Source organism: Sebastes fasciatus, chromosome 14, assembly GCF_043250625.1.
Source record: "Sebastes fasciatus isolate fSebFas1 chromosome 14, fSebFas1.pri, whole genome shotgun sequence".
Taxonomy (NCBI): domain Eukaryota; kingdom Metazoa; phylum Chordata; class Actinopteri; order Perciformes; family Sebastidae; genus Sebastes; species Sebastes fasciatus.
Genome location: NC_133808.1, coordinates 27,082,433 through 27,099,659, shown reverse-complemented (window position 1 = coordinate 27,099,659; position 17,227 = coordinate 27,082,433). Strand labels below are relative to the sequence as shown.

At 34.7% G+C, this 17,227-nt stretch overlaps 2 protein-coding genes across 16 annotated transcripts in view; one reads left to right on the top strand and one right to left on the bottom strand.

The window, feature by feature from the left end:
* ankrd44 (ankyrin repeat domain 44) overlaps positions 1 to 5,088 on the top strand; it is a 38,449-nt gene extending 33,361 nt beyond the window's left edge. For 2 of the 4 annotated variants that reach the window (XM_074657569.1, XM_074657570.1), the window contains exon 28: positions 4 to 5,088. In XM_074657569.1, coding sequence (XP_074513670.1) covers positions 4 to 257 — 254 coding nt within the window. In that variant the 3' untranslated portion in view covers positions 258 to 5,088. The remainder of the gene's footprint in view (positions 1 to 3) is intronic. The other 2 variants (XM_074657571.1, XM_074657572.1) reach the window with 1 other exon arrangement.
* Positions 5,089 to 10,317: 5,229 nt separating this feature from the next.
* Positions 10,318 to 17,227, bottom strand: part of pikfyve (phosphoinositide kinase, FYVE finger containing) — a 71,083-nt gene continuing 64,173 nt past the window's right edge. For all 12 annotated transcript variants that reach the window (XM_074657593.1, XM_074657592.1, XM_074657595.1 and 9 more), the window contains 17 exons: positions 17,056 to 17,169; positions 16,678 to 16,786; positions 16,432 to 16,586; positions 16,066 to 16,162; positions 15,164 to 15,221; positions 14,939 to 15,064; positions 14,725 to 14,845; positions 14,300 to 14,395; positions 14,111 to 14,191; positions 13,400 to 13,494; positions 13,238 to 13,297; positions 12,875 to 13,051; positions 12,482 to 12,585; positions 12,272 to 12,400; positions 11,844 to 12,105; positions 11,660 to 11,734; positions 10,318 to 10,867 (listed from right to left, as the gene is read on the bottom strand). In XM_074657593.1, the coding sequence (XP_074513694.1) occupies positions 10,752 to 10,867; positions 11,660 to 11,734; positions 11,844 to 12,105; positions 12,272 to 12,400; positions 12,482 to 12,585; positions 12,875 to 13,051; positions 13,238 to 13,297; positions 13,400 to 13,494; positions 14,111 to 14,191; positions 14,300 to 14,395; positions 14,725 to 14,845; positions 14,939 to 15,064; positions 15,164 to 15,221; positions 16,066 to 16,162; positions 16,432 to 16,586; positions 16,678 to 16,786; positions 17,056 to 17,169 (1,975 nt within the window). In that variant the 3' untranslated portion in view covers positions 10,318 to 10,751. The remainder of the gene's footprint in view (positions 10,868 to 11,659; positions 11,735 to 11,843; positions 12,106 to 12,271; positions 12,401 to 12,481; positions 12,586 to 12,874; positions 13,052 to 13,237; positions 13,298 to 13,399; positions 13,495 to 14,110; positions 14,192 to 14,299; positions 14,396 to 14,724; positions 14,846 to 14,938; positions 15,065 to 15,163; positions 15,222 to 16,065; positions 16,163 to 16,431; positions 16,587 to 16,677; positions 16,787 to 17,055; positions 17,170 to 17,227) is intronic.

The following is a 17,227-nucleotide window of genomic DNA, read 5'->3' as shown; positions in this document are numbered from 1 at the left end:
CAGGTCTGACGCCTGCTCTGGCTTGCGCTCCTAGCAGAGAGGTGGCTGACTGTCTGGCTCTCATTCTGGCTACCATGATGCCTTTCTGCTCCCCTTGCAGCTCCGGGGCTCCCTCCCCAGGCTCCCTGCTGAGGCAGCTGCCCCACCAGGGGGTTAAAGGCCCGGGCAGCAGCGGCCCCCGGGGGCCACGCAGCCCCAGGAACCCCTCCAGCGAGGGAACCACCGAGAACGACTCGGAGGACTCGGAAACCTTCTGACCCCTTCCGAACCGACTCTCTACCCTCCTACCTCGAAAAACTGTGTGCACCTGAACTTATTCACCCCCTTCCTCCTCCAGGACGTTTCAGTCTGTGAAGTGCACTCTTGAGGGAGGAGGGTAGAGACTTGGTTGTGACACAGCTTGGATGTTTTTGCCGTGTCTGTATCTTGTACAGAATCGCCAGACTTCGAGGCCCCCACAGCGCTTTTTTCTTAAATGAGCGGAGCAGCCGGACTGACTACTGCAGCCGCTGCTCCACCAAGAAGAAGAAGAAGAATCTGATCCGGACCGGTTCAGGTTCTGATCTGCATGCTCGTGTTAACTCACACCACGATTTGTTCTTTCTACTCACGGGTGCTTAAATCCAAACGGACCTCGGTACTTTAGTCTCTGCATGGCACAGCAACTCGCCTCCAGAGACTTATTTTGTCTTAAAAAAAAAGAAAAAAAAAAAGAAGCCATTTTTAACTGTTTGTATAAAAATGAAGTAGACCATTAAGACGTGTCATTTTAACCTTTTTATGATTTTCGGCTTGTTGTTGTACCAAATATTTGACTTCCACACGTAAATAATAATAATTAACGTACTGATGAACGGGTACATAGAGCTTGTTTTTTTGTTTTTTAACAACTGAAGCACAAATTTGCTTTTAGGTTTTGATGCTGGAATGTGAATAAGATGTTTAGTGGTTTAAATATTCATCACAAAAACATAGAATACGACACCACTGGGTACGTCTCGATTCCCTTAATTGAATCCACGTTTCCCAAATTTGCGCGAGGAGAGATTCAGGAACTACTGGCAGCAACACATTTTTCTAAAAACAAATTACTTATTTGTATCTGTATTTATTGATTTATTGTGTTTGTGTGTAAATTCATAATTAAATAATTTGGGTTATAATTAGAATTTCTCATAATTTGTAGAAATTATGAAAAAGATATAAGATATAAATAGATGAAATAAAGTAGCTTAAGTGTAAAATTTGTATATATATATATATATATACTTTGTTTGACATACAAGGATTTTCAGAATGAAAATTACACTGATAGTTGATTCAAATTTGTTTCTATATCATAAAATCAGGTAAAACTTTCAATAACTGTAAGTTACTAATTAATAGACCAATTAATGTTCACAACCTGAAAACGAGATGAGCAGCATAGTAGACTACGGCTTTGTCTGAAATCACATACTATGCTCTACAAACTTTTGTGTGAATAAACAGAAGTTTGTATCTTTTCGGACGCGCTGAGCAGTAATTTACGTCGTCGCTTCCTGAGAGCCTCCTGGAGACGTGTAACCATGGTAACCCGTGCCAACCTCATGTGACCAAAACGACGGTTTGTGAGAATCAAAGTCTGAATTAATAAAAAAAAAAACGTATTAGGCCTACCAAAGTGATATCTTACAATTAAATGTCTGTCAACGTCTGTCATGAATGTTATCGTCACTACCGCATTGCATTGTGGGATATTTATGCCGCCGCAGTGTCCAGTGTTTGCATACTGTAATATTTCACCGGAAATAGTATGCAATTCGCGTACTATTGGTTTCATACTAAGGTTTCGGACATACTAAGAAATCTCACACTGTTTTAGCGTACTAAAAAGCATATGAAATGTCGCCTCCTGTATACTTGACAAGATATTTATCCCAAATACTGACGGTACTGAAAGGAGATTTTTCATCTAGAATATAACCAGCTATCGCAAACCCAGCACCCTTCATCTGAGTTATATTAAACCTACGTTAGTTCTGTTAATTGTCCCGGTTATTTGAACGACCTTCATGATTTATGGGCGACTCGAGGACGGAGGAGCGAGGAGCGATCAAATAAGGGAATTGAGATGTACCCACTGATTGAACACAGGGTTTGTGCAGATGTGAATTAAGGCTGAGATGTATGCATTTGATCCTGCGGCCTAGAACGGCCTCCTGCACTGTTTTGACTCCATCTCCCCCCCCGCCCCCCAACCCCTCCAACACACACACACCTGTACACCAGGAAAGCCAACGGTGACCAATTCCCACCTGGGCGGCTCTAAATGTCCAATCATGCAAGCCCAGATTCTCCACAAAGACCAAATCCCTGAAGCTCTTCTTAGGTCTCCCTCAGTTTGTTGTGGTATTTATTATCTATTACATGATGGTACAAATACTGCCAGCACTTAAAATGTAAAGTAACACAGGGCCTTGACCACTCCCCCCCCCCCACCTCGTCCTCCCTTCTGTTCGTCTACCTACCAGCTATGTGCCATTGTCTCTAACGTGTCCAGTGCCTTGATGTCGATTCATTTTCTTTTATCCTGTGTTGGTAGATTATAATGTTCTTATAATTAAAGGATCAGCTCACCGAAATCGTTGAACCCTGGTGTTACGGAGCCGTGCATGTTTGTCCAGGTTTTGAGATCTTTGCCGAAGATTTCTGCAACAACAGAATTACAAAATTCAAAATATATTATTTTTTATTTGACAGGAAATATAGAACGAGAGAGAAGGGGATGACATGCAACAAAGGTGCATTGTGGGTTATATAGTTACATCTTAAATCTCCTTCTTCAAAGGTAAATTACATTTCCAGAAATAATTTCCCAGATCCAGTGATCAAAAGCTCCAGAAGAGCTACTAAATGGACTTTAAGGTGCTTTATTACACAGCTGTGTTGAATACTCGATTCTGATTGGTCAATCACGGCGTTCTGCGGTCTTTAATTACATTAATTACATAAATACATTATCCCTTACATAAAGGGGCTAGATGTAAGAATCAGAAATTGCTTGTTCACAGTGACACCTGTGGCCGTTAAGTCAACGACAGTCGGCGTCCGGTTTCTCATGCTTGTGCTCGCTCTACGTAGACACGAGCGAGCATCGGTCAAAACAGTGAGGCGACACACACAAGGCTGAACGTCATTGACAGCTTACCTGTCCAATCAGCTCGGGGTCCGTTTTGATCCCCAAAACCAAACGAAGCTCCCTCCATGAATCGAAGGCCCGGCCGACGTCGGTCACCTTCCTGTTTTGCAAGACGGGCAATAGTCAGTTATGGTGTGGCAATAAAAAACAATTAAATGAACGTTTATATGTGTAAAAACTTGCATACAGTCCCTTTAAAGAATGAAAACTCAACTTTTAAGTCAACGTGGACGAGAAGTCCCTAAAGTGCTCAGATAAAATCATAATAAAGATTTAAACTTAAAATTTTTTCCTCAATTTCATGAAAATTGGGAAAACTCCCTCTGCTAAAGAAGATCATGCGATATGTTTGAAAGCTCCAGAACAGCTACTAAGTGGATCTCGAAGTGAGACTACTTTGTGGCTATTATTCGGGATAATTCCGCAGAGCTCACTGCGAACACGTTTCTTCTATTTGTTGTACGACAGCTGAAAGTATTCGTTAATTACTTGATTACTAAATAAACAGAAGATAAATCAGCAAATATTTGTAATAATATATTAATTATTTAAGTAATATGTTTATGCAACAAAAAATTCAAATGTGAATATTTGATGGTTTTCTTTGACTTCTACAATATTAAAAATAAATTAAATTTGAATATGTTAACTTTGGGAACTTGTAATAGACTCTTTGTTTTGTTGCTATTTTTATTTAATTTATTTATGGAGAAAATAATTGTCAGGTTAATTAATTAATAATTAAAATAATTGCAGTCCTATTTGTTTGTTTTTTCTTTAGCATCTCCAGTGTAATATGTACTCCGTTAGGTCTGTAGAGTATTCACGACATTAATTATTTAATTGTTGTGAGCATCACAAATGTTAGCACGGAGGCAGAAATCTCAAAACCTGCACAAATAAAACTAGAACTATTTGCACGACTAGCTACCGCTAGATGCCAAATGTTTTTATTTTGCCATTTGGGTGAACTGATCCTTTAATATGTGGAGCATAATGTGGGCGGTTCTGTTACATTGAATGAGTTTAAGAGGGGTTTTGCTCTGCGTGAGGGACCATTATGCAGATGTTTTGTTTAGTGAAATGATGTCTCACTCCGCTGTTTTCTCTCCTTGAAGGCTGCTGATATTCTATTATTTGTCAACAAATCCCCTCGAGAAGACCAACAACATCAATATGTCAATACTTTCTGTGGCACAAAAACAAGTTACAAATAATTAGATTTTAAAAAAAAAGTTAAATAATTTCCTAAAACAGCTGGGAAAAGCTGAGTAAATAGTGCACTTGTTGGGGACTATTTTCAACGGCGGATTAATCCACATTTGGCGCTCTAGTGAGTATTTGGAGCTCTATATTTGGTCTTTTGTGGGCTTTTTGCAGACAATAAGAAAATGATAGAACATCTCCAGACTTCTCCTTTAAGTTGGTTGTGTGTGTGAGAGTGGTAGCTTTAGGTACTGATATGAAATTGAACTGCTTTTGTACATAATGTTGACGTAAAGCACGTAAACAAATCTCCATCACAGAGGACTTTTGAGTGATGTCTCCATCCTAAAGGTTTTTTATCTTTCCAGATTAAAAAGTTGTGTATATTAATGAGCTTATTTTAAATTGAGAAAGCTGCAGTTAAATTGAAATGGGAGACGGCCGATAAGCACACACACGTTGTTGTTGTTGTTAACAAGCACAGTGTTTTTCTGTCTGCTGAGAAACAGTCTGTCTGCCAGTATTATTATTATTATTATTCTACCAGAAAATGAGCTTCACCAGTCCGGACAATCTCTAACGTCATGCGTCTGATGATTTTCATACCAGTTCCTGATGCAGTACGACATGCTGAGGGCTGTTTGTCAGCTACCCTTTGTTTTATATAAATTGTACAAATATAAAAAATCTGTTTGAAGTTACTGGCTGTTTATTTCCTTTTCTTTCAGGAGGTTAATTTCGCTCTACACAGTGAAAAAAAATCTTTTCATGACTTTTTCATGACATATTATACTCAACATTTTTTATGACTTTTTCATTACATTATATTTTGAATTTTTTCATGACATATATTTTGAAATTTTTTATGACTTTTTCATTACATTATATTTTGAATTTTTTCATGACATATATTTTGAAATTTTTTATGACTTTTTCATGTCATATTATATTTTGATATTTTTTATGACTTTTTCATGTTATATTATATTTTGACATTTTTTATGACTTTCATGTCATATTATATTTTGACATTTTTTATGACTTTCATGACATTATATTTTGACATTTTTTATGACTTTTTCATGTCATATATTTTGACATTTTTTATGACTTTTTCATTTTGACATTTTTTATGACTTTTTCATGTCATATTATATTTTGACATTTTTTATGACTTTTTCATGTCATATTATATTTTGACATTTTTTATGACTTTTTCATGTCATATTATTTTCTGAAATTTTTTATGACTTTTTCATGTCATATTATATTTTGATATTTTTTATGACTTTTTCATGTCATATTATTTTCTGACATTTTTTATGACTTTTTCATGTCATATTATATTTTGATATTTTTTATGACTTTTTCATGACATATTATATTTTGACATTTTTTTTTGACTTTTTCATGTCATGTTATATTTTGACATTTTTTATGACTTTTTCATGTCATATTATTTTCTGAAATTTTGTATGACTTTTTCATGACATATTATATTTTGACATTTTTTATGACTTTTTGATGTCATTATATTTTGATATTTTTATGACTTTTTCATGTCATATTATATTTTGACATTTTTTATGACTTTTTCGTGTCATATTATATTTTGACATTTTTTATAACTTTTTCATGTCATATTATTTTCTGACATTTTTATGACTTTTTCATGTCATATTATTTTCTGAAATTTTGTATGACTTTTTCATGTCATATTATATTTTGACATTTTTTATGACTTTTTCATGTCATATTATATTCTGACATTTTTTGACTTTTTCATGTCATATTATATTCTGACATTTTTTATGACTTTCATGTCATATTATATTTTGACATTTTTTATGACTTTTTCATGTCATATATTTTGACATTTTTTTTGACTTTTTCATGTCATATTATTTTCTGAAATTTTTTATGACTTTTTCATGTCATATTATATTTTGACATTTTTTATGACTTTTTCATGTCAAATTATATTTTGACATTTTTTATGACTTTTTCATGTCATATTATTTTCTGAAATTTTTTATGACTTTTTCATGTCATATTATATTTTGACATTTTTTATGACTTTTTCATGTCATATTATTTTCTGAAATTTTTTATGACTTTTTCATGTCATATTATATTTTGATATTTTTTATGACTTTTTCATGACATATTATATTTTGACATTTTTTTTTGACTTTTTCATGTCATGTTATATTTTGACATTTTTTATGACTTTTTCATGTCATATTATTTTCTGAAATTTTGTATGACTTTTTCATGTCATATTATATTTTGACATTTTTTATGACTTTTTCATGTCATATTATATTTTGACATTTTTTATGACTTTTTCATGTCATATTATATTCTGACATTTTTTATGACTTTTTCATGTCATATTATATTCTGACATTTTTTATGACTTTCATGTCATATTATATTTTGATATTTTTTATGACTTTTTCATGTCATATTATTTTCTGACATTTTTTATGACTTTTTCATGTCATTATATTTTGATATTTTTTATGACTTTTTCATGACATATTATATTTTGACATTTTTTATGACTTTTTCATGTCATATTATATTTTGACATTTTTTATGACTTTTTCATGTCATATTATTTTCTGAAATTTTTTATGACTTTTTCATGTCATATTATATTTTGATATTTTTTATGACTTTTTCATGTCATATTATTTTCTGACATTTTTTATGACTTTTTCATGTCATTATATTTTGATATTTTTTATGACTTTTTCATGACATATTATATTTTGACATTTTTTTTTGACTTTTTCATGTCATGTTATATTTTGACATTTTTTATGACTTTTTCATGTCATATTATTTTCTGAAATTTTGTATGACTTTTTCATGACATATTATATTTTGACATTTTTTATGACTTTTTGATGTCATTATATTTTGATATTTTTATGACTTTTTCATGTCATATTATATTTTGAAATTTTTTATGACTTTTTGATGTCATTATATATATATATATTTTTTTTAAAGTTATTTTTTTGGGGGCATTTTTCCATTTTTTTATTGAGGACAGTGGATAGTCTTGAAAGGGGGGAGAGAGAGAGAGTGGATGCGGAAAGGGCCACAGGCCGGATTCGAACCCAGGCCGCCGCGGTCAGGACCAAGCATTGGTCAAATTGACATTTTTTATGACTTTTTCATGTCATATTATATTTTGACATTTTTTATGACTTTTTCATGTCATATTATTTTCTGAAATTTTGTATGACTTTTTCATGACATATTATATTTTGACATTTTTTTGACTTTTTCATGTCATATTATATTTTGACATTTTTTATGACTTTTTCATGTCATATTATATTTTGACATTTTTTATGACTTTTTCATGTCATATTATATTTTGACATTTTTTATGACTTTTTCGTGTCATATTATATTTTGACATTTTTTATGACTTTTTCATGTCATATTATTTTCTGACATTTTTATGAATTTTTCATGTCATATTATTTTCTGAAATTTTGTATGACTTTTTCATGTCATATTATATTTTGACATTTTTTATGACTTTTTCATGTCATATTATATTTTGACATTTTTTATGACTTTTTCATGTCATATTATATTTTGACATTTTTTATGACTTTTTCATGTCATATTATTTTCTGAAATTTTTTATGACTTTTTCATGTCATATTATTTTCTGACATTTTTATGACTTTTTCATGTCATATTATTTTCTGAAATTTTGTATGACTTTTTCATGTCATATTATATTTTGACATTTTTTATGACTTTTTCATGTCATATTATTTTCTGACATTTTTATGACTTTTTCATGTCATATTATTTTCTGAAATTTTGTATGACTTTTTCATGTCATATTATATTTTGACATTTTTTATGACTTTTTCATGTCATATTATTTTCTGACATTTTTATGACTTTTTCATGTCATATTATTTTCTGAAATTTTGTATGACTTTTTCATGTCATATTATATTTTGACATTTTTTATGACTTTTTCGTGTCATATTATATTTTGACATTTTTATGACTTTTTCATGTCATATTATATTTTGACATTTTTTATGACTTTTTCGTGTCATATTATTTTCTGACATTTTTATGACTTTTTCATGTCATATTATTTTCTGACATTTTTATGACTTTTTCGTGTCATATTATTTTTTGACATTTTTATGACTTTTTCATGTCATATTATTTTCTGAAATTTTGTATTACTTTTTCATGTCATATTATATTTTGACATTTTTTATGACTTTTTCATGTCATATTATTTTCTGAAATTTTGTATGACTTTTTCATGTCATATTATATTTTGACATTTTTTATGACTTTTTCATGTCATATTATTTTCTGACATTTTTATGACTTTTTCATGTCATATTATTTTCTGAAATTTTGTATGACTTTTTCATGTCATATTATATTTTGACATTTTTTATGACTTTTTCGTGTCATATTATATTTTGACATTTTTATGACTTTTTCATGTCATATTATATTTTGACATTTTTTATGACTTTTTCGTGTCATATTATTTTCTGACATTTTTATGACTTTTTCATGTCATATTATTTTCTGACATTTTTATGACTTTTTCGTGTCATATTATTTTTTGACATTTTTATGACTTTTTCATGTCATATTATTTTCTGAAATTTTGTATTACTTTTTCATGTCATATTATATTTTGACATTTTTTATGACTTTTTCATGTCATATTATATTCTGACATTTTTTATGACTTTTTCATGTCATTATATTCTGACATTTTTTATGACTTTCATGTCATATTATATTTTGACATTTTTTATGACTTTTTCATGTCATATTATATTTTGACATTTTTTTTGACTTTTTCATGTCATATTATTTTCTGAAATTTTTTATGACTTTTTCATGTCATATTATATTTTGACATTTTTTTTGACTTTTTCATGTCATATTATTTTCTGAAATTTTTTATGACTTTTTCATGTCATATTATACTCGGACAATTTTTATGACTTTTTCATGTCATATTATATTTTGACATTTTTTATGACTTTTTCATGTCATATTATATTTTGACATTTTTTATGACTTTTTCATGTCATATTATATTTTGACATTTTTTATGACTTTTTCATGTCATATTATATTTTGACATTTTTTATGACTTTCATGTCATATTATATTTTGACATTTTTTATGACTTTTTCATGTCATATTATATTTTGACATTTTTTATGACTTTCATGTCATATTATTTTCTGAAATTTTTTATGACTTTTTCATGTCATATTATATTTTGACATTTTTTATGACTTTTTCATGTCATATTATTTTCTGAAATTTTTTATGACTTTTTCATGTCATATTATATTTTGACATTTTTTTTGACTTTTTCATGTCATATTATTTTCTGAAATTTTTTATGACTTTTTCATGTCATATTATATTTTGACATTTTTTATGACTTTTTCATGTCATATTATATTTTGACATGAAAATGTCAAAATAATATCTGGGTTCCACATGTTGTGCGTTCGTTATGTTCTTCTGCATACCTCGAGTGGTTATTTGAGATACTGTTGTCTTTCTATCAGCTCCAGTCTGGACCTTCTCTTCTGAACTACCGCTCGCTGGATATTTTCTCTTTTTCGGTCCATACTCTATAAACCCTAGAGTTAGTAGTGTGTGAAAATCCTACTTACACACGTAACTTAAAATCAAATTATTATTATCGTAAGGGAGGGGTTTACCCAAGCCAAGAGGTGGTGGTTTCATCCAATGCTGGAGCAAAGGATGTTCTAGCCAGGCGCTTTCACTGCTATTCAGATGCTAACTCACATCTTCGCCATATCTGATATTGATAATTTCTTCATCATTAACACCAAAATAAACAAACAGAAGACAGCTTTAACAAATCAGTGTTAATAATCTTTTAATAGTTACATAATCTCTGTACATTTACAAACATTAAATTACATGAAATTAGTTTGTTTACCAAACTATAATCCACAGACTGAATGTGTTCAGCGGGTCCTCTTGAAACAGTTTGGACTCATGGCACTAATAAAAAAACAAACCCTCCATGAAACACGTCATGATTCCAGAGGGGGATAAATTATAATCTGATAATACTGGAAAGATAAAAACTGATCTAAATTGTCATAATAATGTTGCAGAGTGGCACTGCTCCTGTGGAATGATACTGTGCTGTATACTGGTTTATATATACAGGCTTTAGTCCGCACAAACATTTACATCGTCCAGTGTGCTTGTGTTGAACTCACATACTGAGGTCAGTGAGTAATAGCGAGTGTTTCTGTATTGCTGCTCTCGGACATGCACGCACCGCTCAGCAGTTGACGCCCAGGCCGGTCCAGTGGTCAGGTACCATAAGGAAGTATTTGTCCATGGCCTCGCAGAAACGACCTCTGTAGAGCTCCGGAGAGACTACGGTGGGCAACTTCCCTAAATAACACAAAGACACCCCGACATTAGAGACAGGAAACAACATTCACAGACTCCACAGCATCACAGGGGAATCACCTCAGCAGAGCTGTCCTTATTCTAAAGTCATTATTTTAGGTCCTGACCAAATAATAGCAGATATCTTCTTATATGCAAATGGAACTGCATAAATGTTCAGAAGCTGCATTGTGTACTTTAAACTTTGAGACTGATATGAATATCTGAGAGTTTAAAACACAATACGTAATTTTCTGCTGCTATGGGTCTCTCAATCAAAACAATAACAAAAGGTTGAGTGTAGTGATGTCGTGAGGTAGCGTGGGATCATGGGAGTTGTTGCCATCATTGCAGTCAGCTTCTCCCAGTTAGGATTCAGGAGGTTTTTACCGGGAGGTCTCCTCCTCCCCAAAACCAACAGACCCGGTGATTATAACCGGATTAAACCGGTTATTCTCTTTCGTCATGTTAATATTTTTCTTCCAATGTATTATCATTCCTTTTTTTAAAACTCTAAAAATATTATATATATATGAAAATATTCTTAATATAGCATGCACTTGAACAGATATTGATTTTTTTAGGTGAGCCTTTCTTTTAGGTGGCTAAAATAAATTTTACTGCTGCCCCCGTCCACAACAGTACATTACTTTGCTTCCATGCGGTAACTCCTGTCTGATTCTCCAAACTGGTGGCGTATCGACTGTCATCTACTGTAGGTAATACACTGACTATGGATAAGTTCCTCATACAACCTCACTTCAAAACACCAGAACTATCCCTTTAAGACTTCACCTTGACCTCCCAGGATTCCAGTGGATTTGACGACCATCTCCAGTCTCTTGTCCCAGGTAAATGTCCTGATATAATCTGCAGGAAAGGGGAGAGGGAAAACAGTTGTAGAGACATCAACAGTAAGTTTATAAAACTAACACATGCTGATACCTCAGATCTCTCCTCCTCCTCCTCCTCCTCTCACCTATGATCCCGACCACCAGCTGATCGGTGGCATCGTCGCGCCCCACCAGCAGGGAGTAGTCGATAATGAGGTGGCTGGACAGGAAGTAGGCGTCGCTATGAATAGCGGCTCGCAGGATGGCCTTACAGTGGGAACGTATGTACAGCGGGTTGTCGTGGATCAACTTTAGAAGGTTCTCGTCCAGCAGAACCACCTCGCAGCTTTCCTTCCCTGAGTCCGTCTTCACGTTACGGTTCCTCAGGGAGCCTTTGAGGTCAAACACCTGCAGAGGAGGATGTCACAGATCAGGACACTTCAGGTACAGAAGTTTTATTAAAATAGCCAACAGTATATAAAGGAGTTAAAAAATATGTGACAGAGAACATTTTACTGCACAGTGAGGACTTCTACTTTTGATATTTTACCACAACTGTTGTACTCTGTCTTACCTGAGCCATCTTGCGTCCATAGAAAAGGTTCTCCATCACCAGCAGGTCCAGTTTCTTCTCTGTGTTGTTCTGAGAGTTCTTGTAACCGATCCTGTAAACACCCAGGATCTTCGCCAGCGCGGTCGGCCGCTGTGGAACAAAATTGTTTTGTTATTAATTTAAACTCAGCTTCTTAAACCCCGGATAGAAACTTCTCTTTATGGTGCATACTTTCTGCTGCACAGCTCCGGTGATGTAGGTGAAGTAGTGAGGTGCAAAGTCCAGGAAGGACTGGACCTCCAGTCTGGGCATCTGCTTCAGGATGAACCGGTCATCTGACAAGACACACAAGAGGAGATGGTTTCTGTTATTAATACTTTTATAAGAAATGGACTAACACATTATTGATTATTGATTTGTTAACAATAATAAAAACATAGAATGACATCAGCATTAATGTTTAAGCTGAATAAAACCTCATTTAAAGTGTTTATTCTGGGTGCTTTTATATCAAAATCCATCTTTCTTATCTTCTTGTAAAGGACAAACCTCACTGTGACTTTGAGTATTGGCTGCAGTAGCAGTGATATTTATCTGTGAGATACAGTATATTATATTTTCAACCTTCTGTTGCGTAGAAAACAGCTCCAGATTTCCCACCACGAGCCTGCCAGTTGACACAGTGGGACAGCGAGCGGACGAAATCCTCCTCGGTGCTCTCCATGATCTCATCGCGCATCTTGTGAAACTCCTCGGCGTAGTAGACCCGACAGTAAAACTTGGCGTTGGCGTCAGAGAATTCTGCAAATTCCACAACAGACGAAGGTTCACGTTAGACGATAACGAGGAGAACTGATCTCAGTTACATTCAGTCACAACTGTTAAAAACCTTTACAGGTCGAAGAACCTCTGAGCAGCTTTTACTTTAGTAAAGGATGTGAATACTTCCTCTACCACTGATCTCTGAGGATAAACAAATGTACTCACGTAGCTCAACATGTGGATTCAGGGTCTGTTTCTTCTGTTTATCTGTCAAGTCTGCATCCTCTGCACAAAACAGTCATGAAAGTGAAGCATTTCACATCTAAATGTTTTAAATCCTCATTGAATGAAGTTTCATTCATTCATTCATTTGACCTGAACACTTACTGAGGGGATCCGTATCCATACTGGTGCGGCTCTGCTGGGATGAGGCCGACTCACTGGGCCTGGCGGGGCTGCTCTTCGCCCGACTCTCCCCAGCACTGAAGAGAAAAAACACAATTTATACTCAACAAAAATTATATCAGCTCTTCCCGCATAATTAATACGTGTTTTTTCTTCATTTCACATCATCAGTTCACCAGTTAAAAGTTAAATAAAACTACTGGAGCCTTGACTTTTGTATGACAAATCTGCTCTGGTATATTTTATATTTATGAAATTTGCTTCTTCAGCCACTGTCAAGAATTGTGCAGTTTGCACAATTCTTGACAGTGGCTGAAGACAGTGGCTGTAGAAGTACTTTTAGTATCTTTTATTTAATAAAAGTAGCAATAGCGCTCAGTAAAGATACTCTATTATTATAAAATACTATTATATTAAACTATTGTATAAATTGATCATATGTTTTGTTTGTAAAATCTTAATCAGTATTTGTAACTAGATAACTCCAGCTGTCAGATAAATATAGTGATTTACCTCTGAAATGTAGTGAAGTAGAACTATAAAGTAGCATAAAATTGTGATACTCAAGTACCTAAAAATTGTACTTAAGTACAGTACTTCAGTAAATGTTAGTTACTTACTTAGTTACTTAGTTAAATCTTAGTTACTTTCCACAAATGATTCCCGAAAGATTTCAACATGAATCCTGCGTACCTGTTGACCTGTGGAGTCTCCTCCCCACCTGCCTTCGATGCCTTGGAAAAATCATCCAGCGCCGTTTTATACTCCTTACAGCTGGAAGACGAAACACGACACAATAACATCACGTTTCACATTAAATGTGACATTTATTATAAAGCTGCAGTCTGAGCTGAGAGACAGAGAGAAGAGGCGGTTTGTCACCTGAGAGCGAAGGCAATGATGGAGCTCGGCTCTCTCTCACACACCGCGATGGGAACCCGCTCGTGTTCGTACATCAGGTAGTGTTTGTCCGGGTCGCTGTCAACACAGATCACACAATCGCGATTCAATATTTTAATCGATTGACAGCCCTACCATAAACACAATGTGGTACAATAACCTATTTGTCATTTGATTAAATTCTTTAAACACAAACAGCCATACAAAGTTAATAATTAATAGAAAATGTATTTGTTTAAACCAGCTGATATCTGACCAAAGATTAAGATAGAGAGATACTTTATTTATCCCGAGGGAAATTGAGGAAGTGAGTTAAGGGAATAAGACCAAGATTTTGACCGAGCGTTCAGTATCAATTTTAGTTTCTTTACAATCTGGTCATGACTTGTCCAGAGTGCATCACTTACAATGGGAAGGGGATGGGGTTGTAGCTGTTGCCGGGCAGGAAGTTGGCGAGGATGGCTTTCATGGTGGACTTCTCCTTCACCTGACTGTCAGTGGAGCCCAGCAAGTGTCCGTCAAACACATCTGACAACAAGCAAACACAGAATGAATACAGATTAGACAGATACTGTAAGCTACAGTACAAGAGATAGTTTATATGTGTGTGTTTGTGTTTACCTTCTGGGATGCTGACCGAGTCCTGCTCAATGAAGGAGGGAATAGGTGTGATAGGTTCAGATCCAGGTTCTGGTGACGGCAGAATGGAGGAGGAGGTGGAGGGCATCGTGCAGAGGAGGCGGTCCTCTGTTGTCAGTGAAACACACATCAGTTACAGTCAGAAACACAATCATTCTTCACTCAGTAACAACAAACCAGGATGGATTCAGGTCTCAGACAGCTCACCTTTGTCACCGTTCTGTACCACAGGTGAGGGGTTACGCGGGGAGGAATCAAGGGCACTCTATTAAATAAAGAAAGAAATGAACAAATAAATTAAACCTGAATGAGTTGAGGTATGGTTACACAGAAAATCAGGAGTGTTTAATTCTCCACTTCAGTCACTTGTTTAGGGCTGATTATTTTAGCCATAGCTTAATCTGCCCATTATTTTCTCAATGAATTGTTTATAAAACATTATAAAACATCAAAAACTCCTCATCACAACATCCTACAGCCCAAAGTGACTCCATCAAATGTCTTGTTTTGTCCAACCACCAGTCCAAAAGCCCAAAATATTCAATTTACTTCAATGCAAGAGAAAGAAAAACAGCAAATTTTCACATTTGCGAACCTTGATTTATCACATTTTTGTCAGTTTTGTCTGAAAAATTACAATGAACTGCTTGTTCAGATCGTTGCAGCTCTAGACTTGGTGACATTTTTTCAAATAATATGAAACAAGTACAACAACATATAGCACAGCAGAAATAAACAGTAAAAAAAAAACCCTCATACATACGAAGAAAGCAACATCAATAAAACAAATGTTCAGAAATGACAGAGCTGATCCTCTCATGTGGTAATACATTAAAGATCTCCGTAGTAAATGTTCAACTCAATGATGATTGTGAAGGATTGTTGTTCCTATTTTCTTTGCTGTTTGAAAATAAGTACTAGAACTCAACAAGATCTCGTCTCTCTCAAGGGTAAATCTAGCTGGTGAAAAACAAATTACTCTAATACCCCGATTACAGAAACCACGTTCCTTGATTAAATGCCATTGAAGAAATCAGGTTACTGGTAAAACGCTGACAGTGACCCAGTTACTGAAGTGCACATAAAGCGCAATGAATGATGTTACCGACCTTGCTGTCGTCAGCGGTGGTCTGTCTGTGCCTGCCCGGGCTGGGAGGGACGGACAGACGCTTCCTGCCTTTCTCCTGCTGGAACAAGTCCTGCAACCTGGGAGGGAAAGAGGCAACAGAGTGAGGACTACAGAGGAGATTTTTTTTATCTGTTCAAAAAGTACCTTAATACTCTTATATATTTATTATTGGAAATCAATTAACAACACAAAACAATGACAAATATTGTCCAGAAACCCTCACAGGTATTGCATGTACGATAAAAAATATGCGACCAATGTCACTTTAATCCAATAACATCCATAATAAATAAAAATAAATAATATCCAATAAAACATATTAAATTTAGTCAGCAGTGACTCTGACCTGCCGTTCCAGGACTGCAGCATCTCACACAGACTCTGTTTCTTCATCACCAGCGACTCCAGAACCACCTGAACCTGCTGAGGAGAATCCAGACCGCAGGCTTGTAGTCGTGCCTGAAGCTTCTCGATCCAGCTCCGCAGCTCCGCGTCCTCCATCTACACACACAGAAACACCACTGTGAGTCTATATAACTACAGCTGAACCCAGAGGTGAGACACACCGACACACTGAGGTAAAAAAACATACGTCTTTTTGAGCGAAGAGGTCCTCCATCTTTTCCTCTCGTGTCTTACTGAAGGTGTCGGTCTTGAGGGAGGTGAGGCGGTCATCTATGGCCAGGTACACCTGAGTCACTCTGAGGAGAGAGCAGAGGGAAACAGTGAACTAGTTGATGTGGTCAGGTGATATAGCAAGTTGCGTTAATTCGTTAAAGAAAATAGTGGCGTTAAAATGAATTTGTGCTAACGCGTTATTATCGCGTTAATTTTGACCTTAATTATTATATCTTCCTTTTCTTTTTAACATTATTATTGTCTCTACTGGTCACAGTGCATTATTCTCTGGTGTCTTTCCGTGTGTTTAACATGTATAAGTTAATGCAAACTGATGAGCTCCATCATTTACTTTTGAGAGAAGTCCTTCAGGTCCTGCTGCAGGTTGGTTTTAGACGGTCCCATGTTCCTGATGAAGATCTTGGGACGAGGAAGACAAATCTCCAACAGTCGTACAGAAGTGTAGCTGAGAAGGAGAGACGAGAAGACTCTGTGTAAAAGACTAATTCAAGGACTCCAGGTAC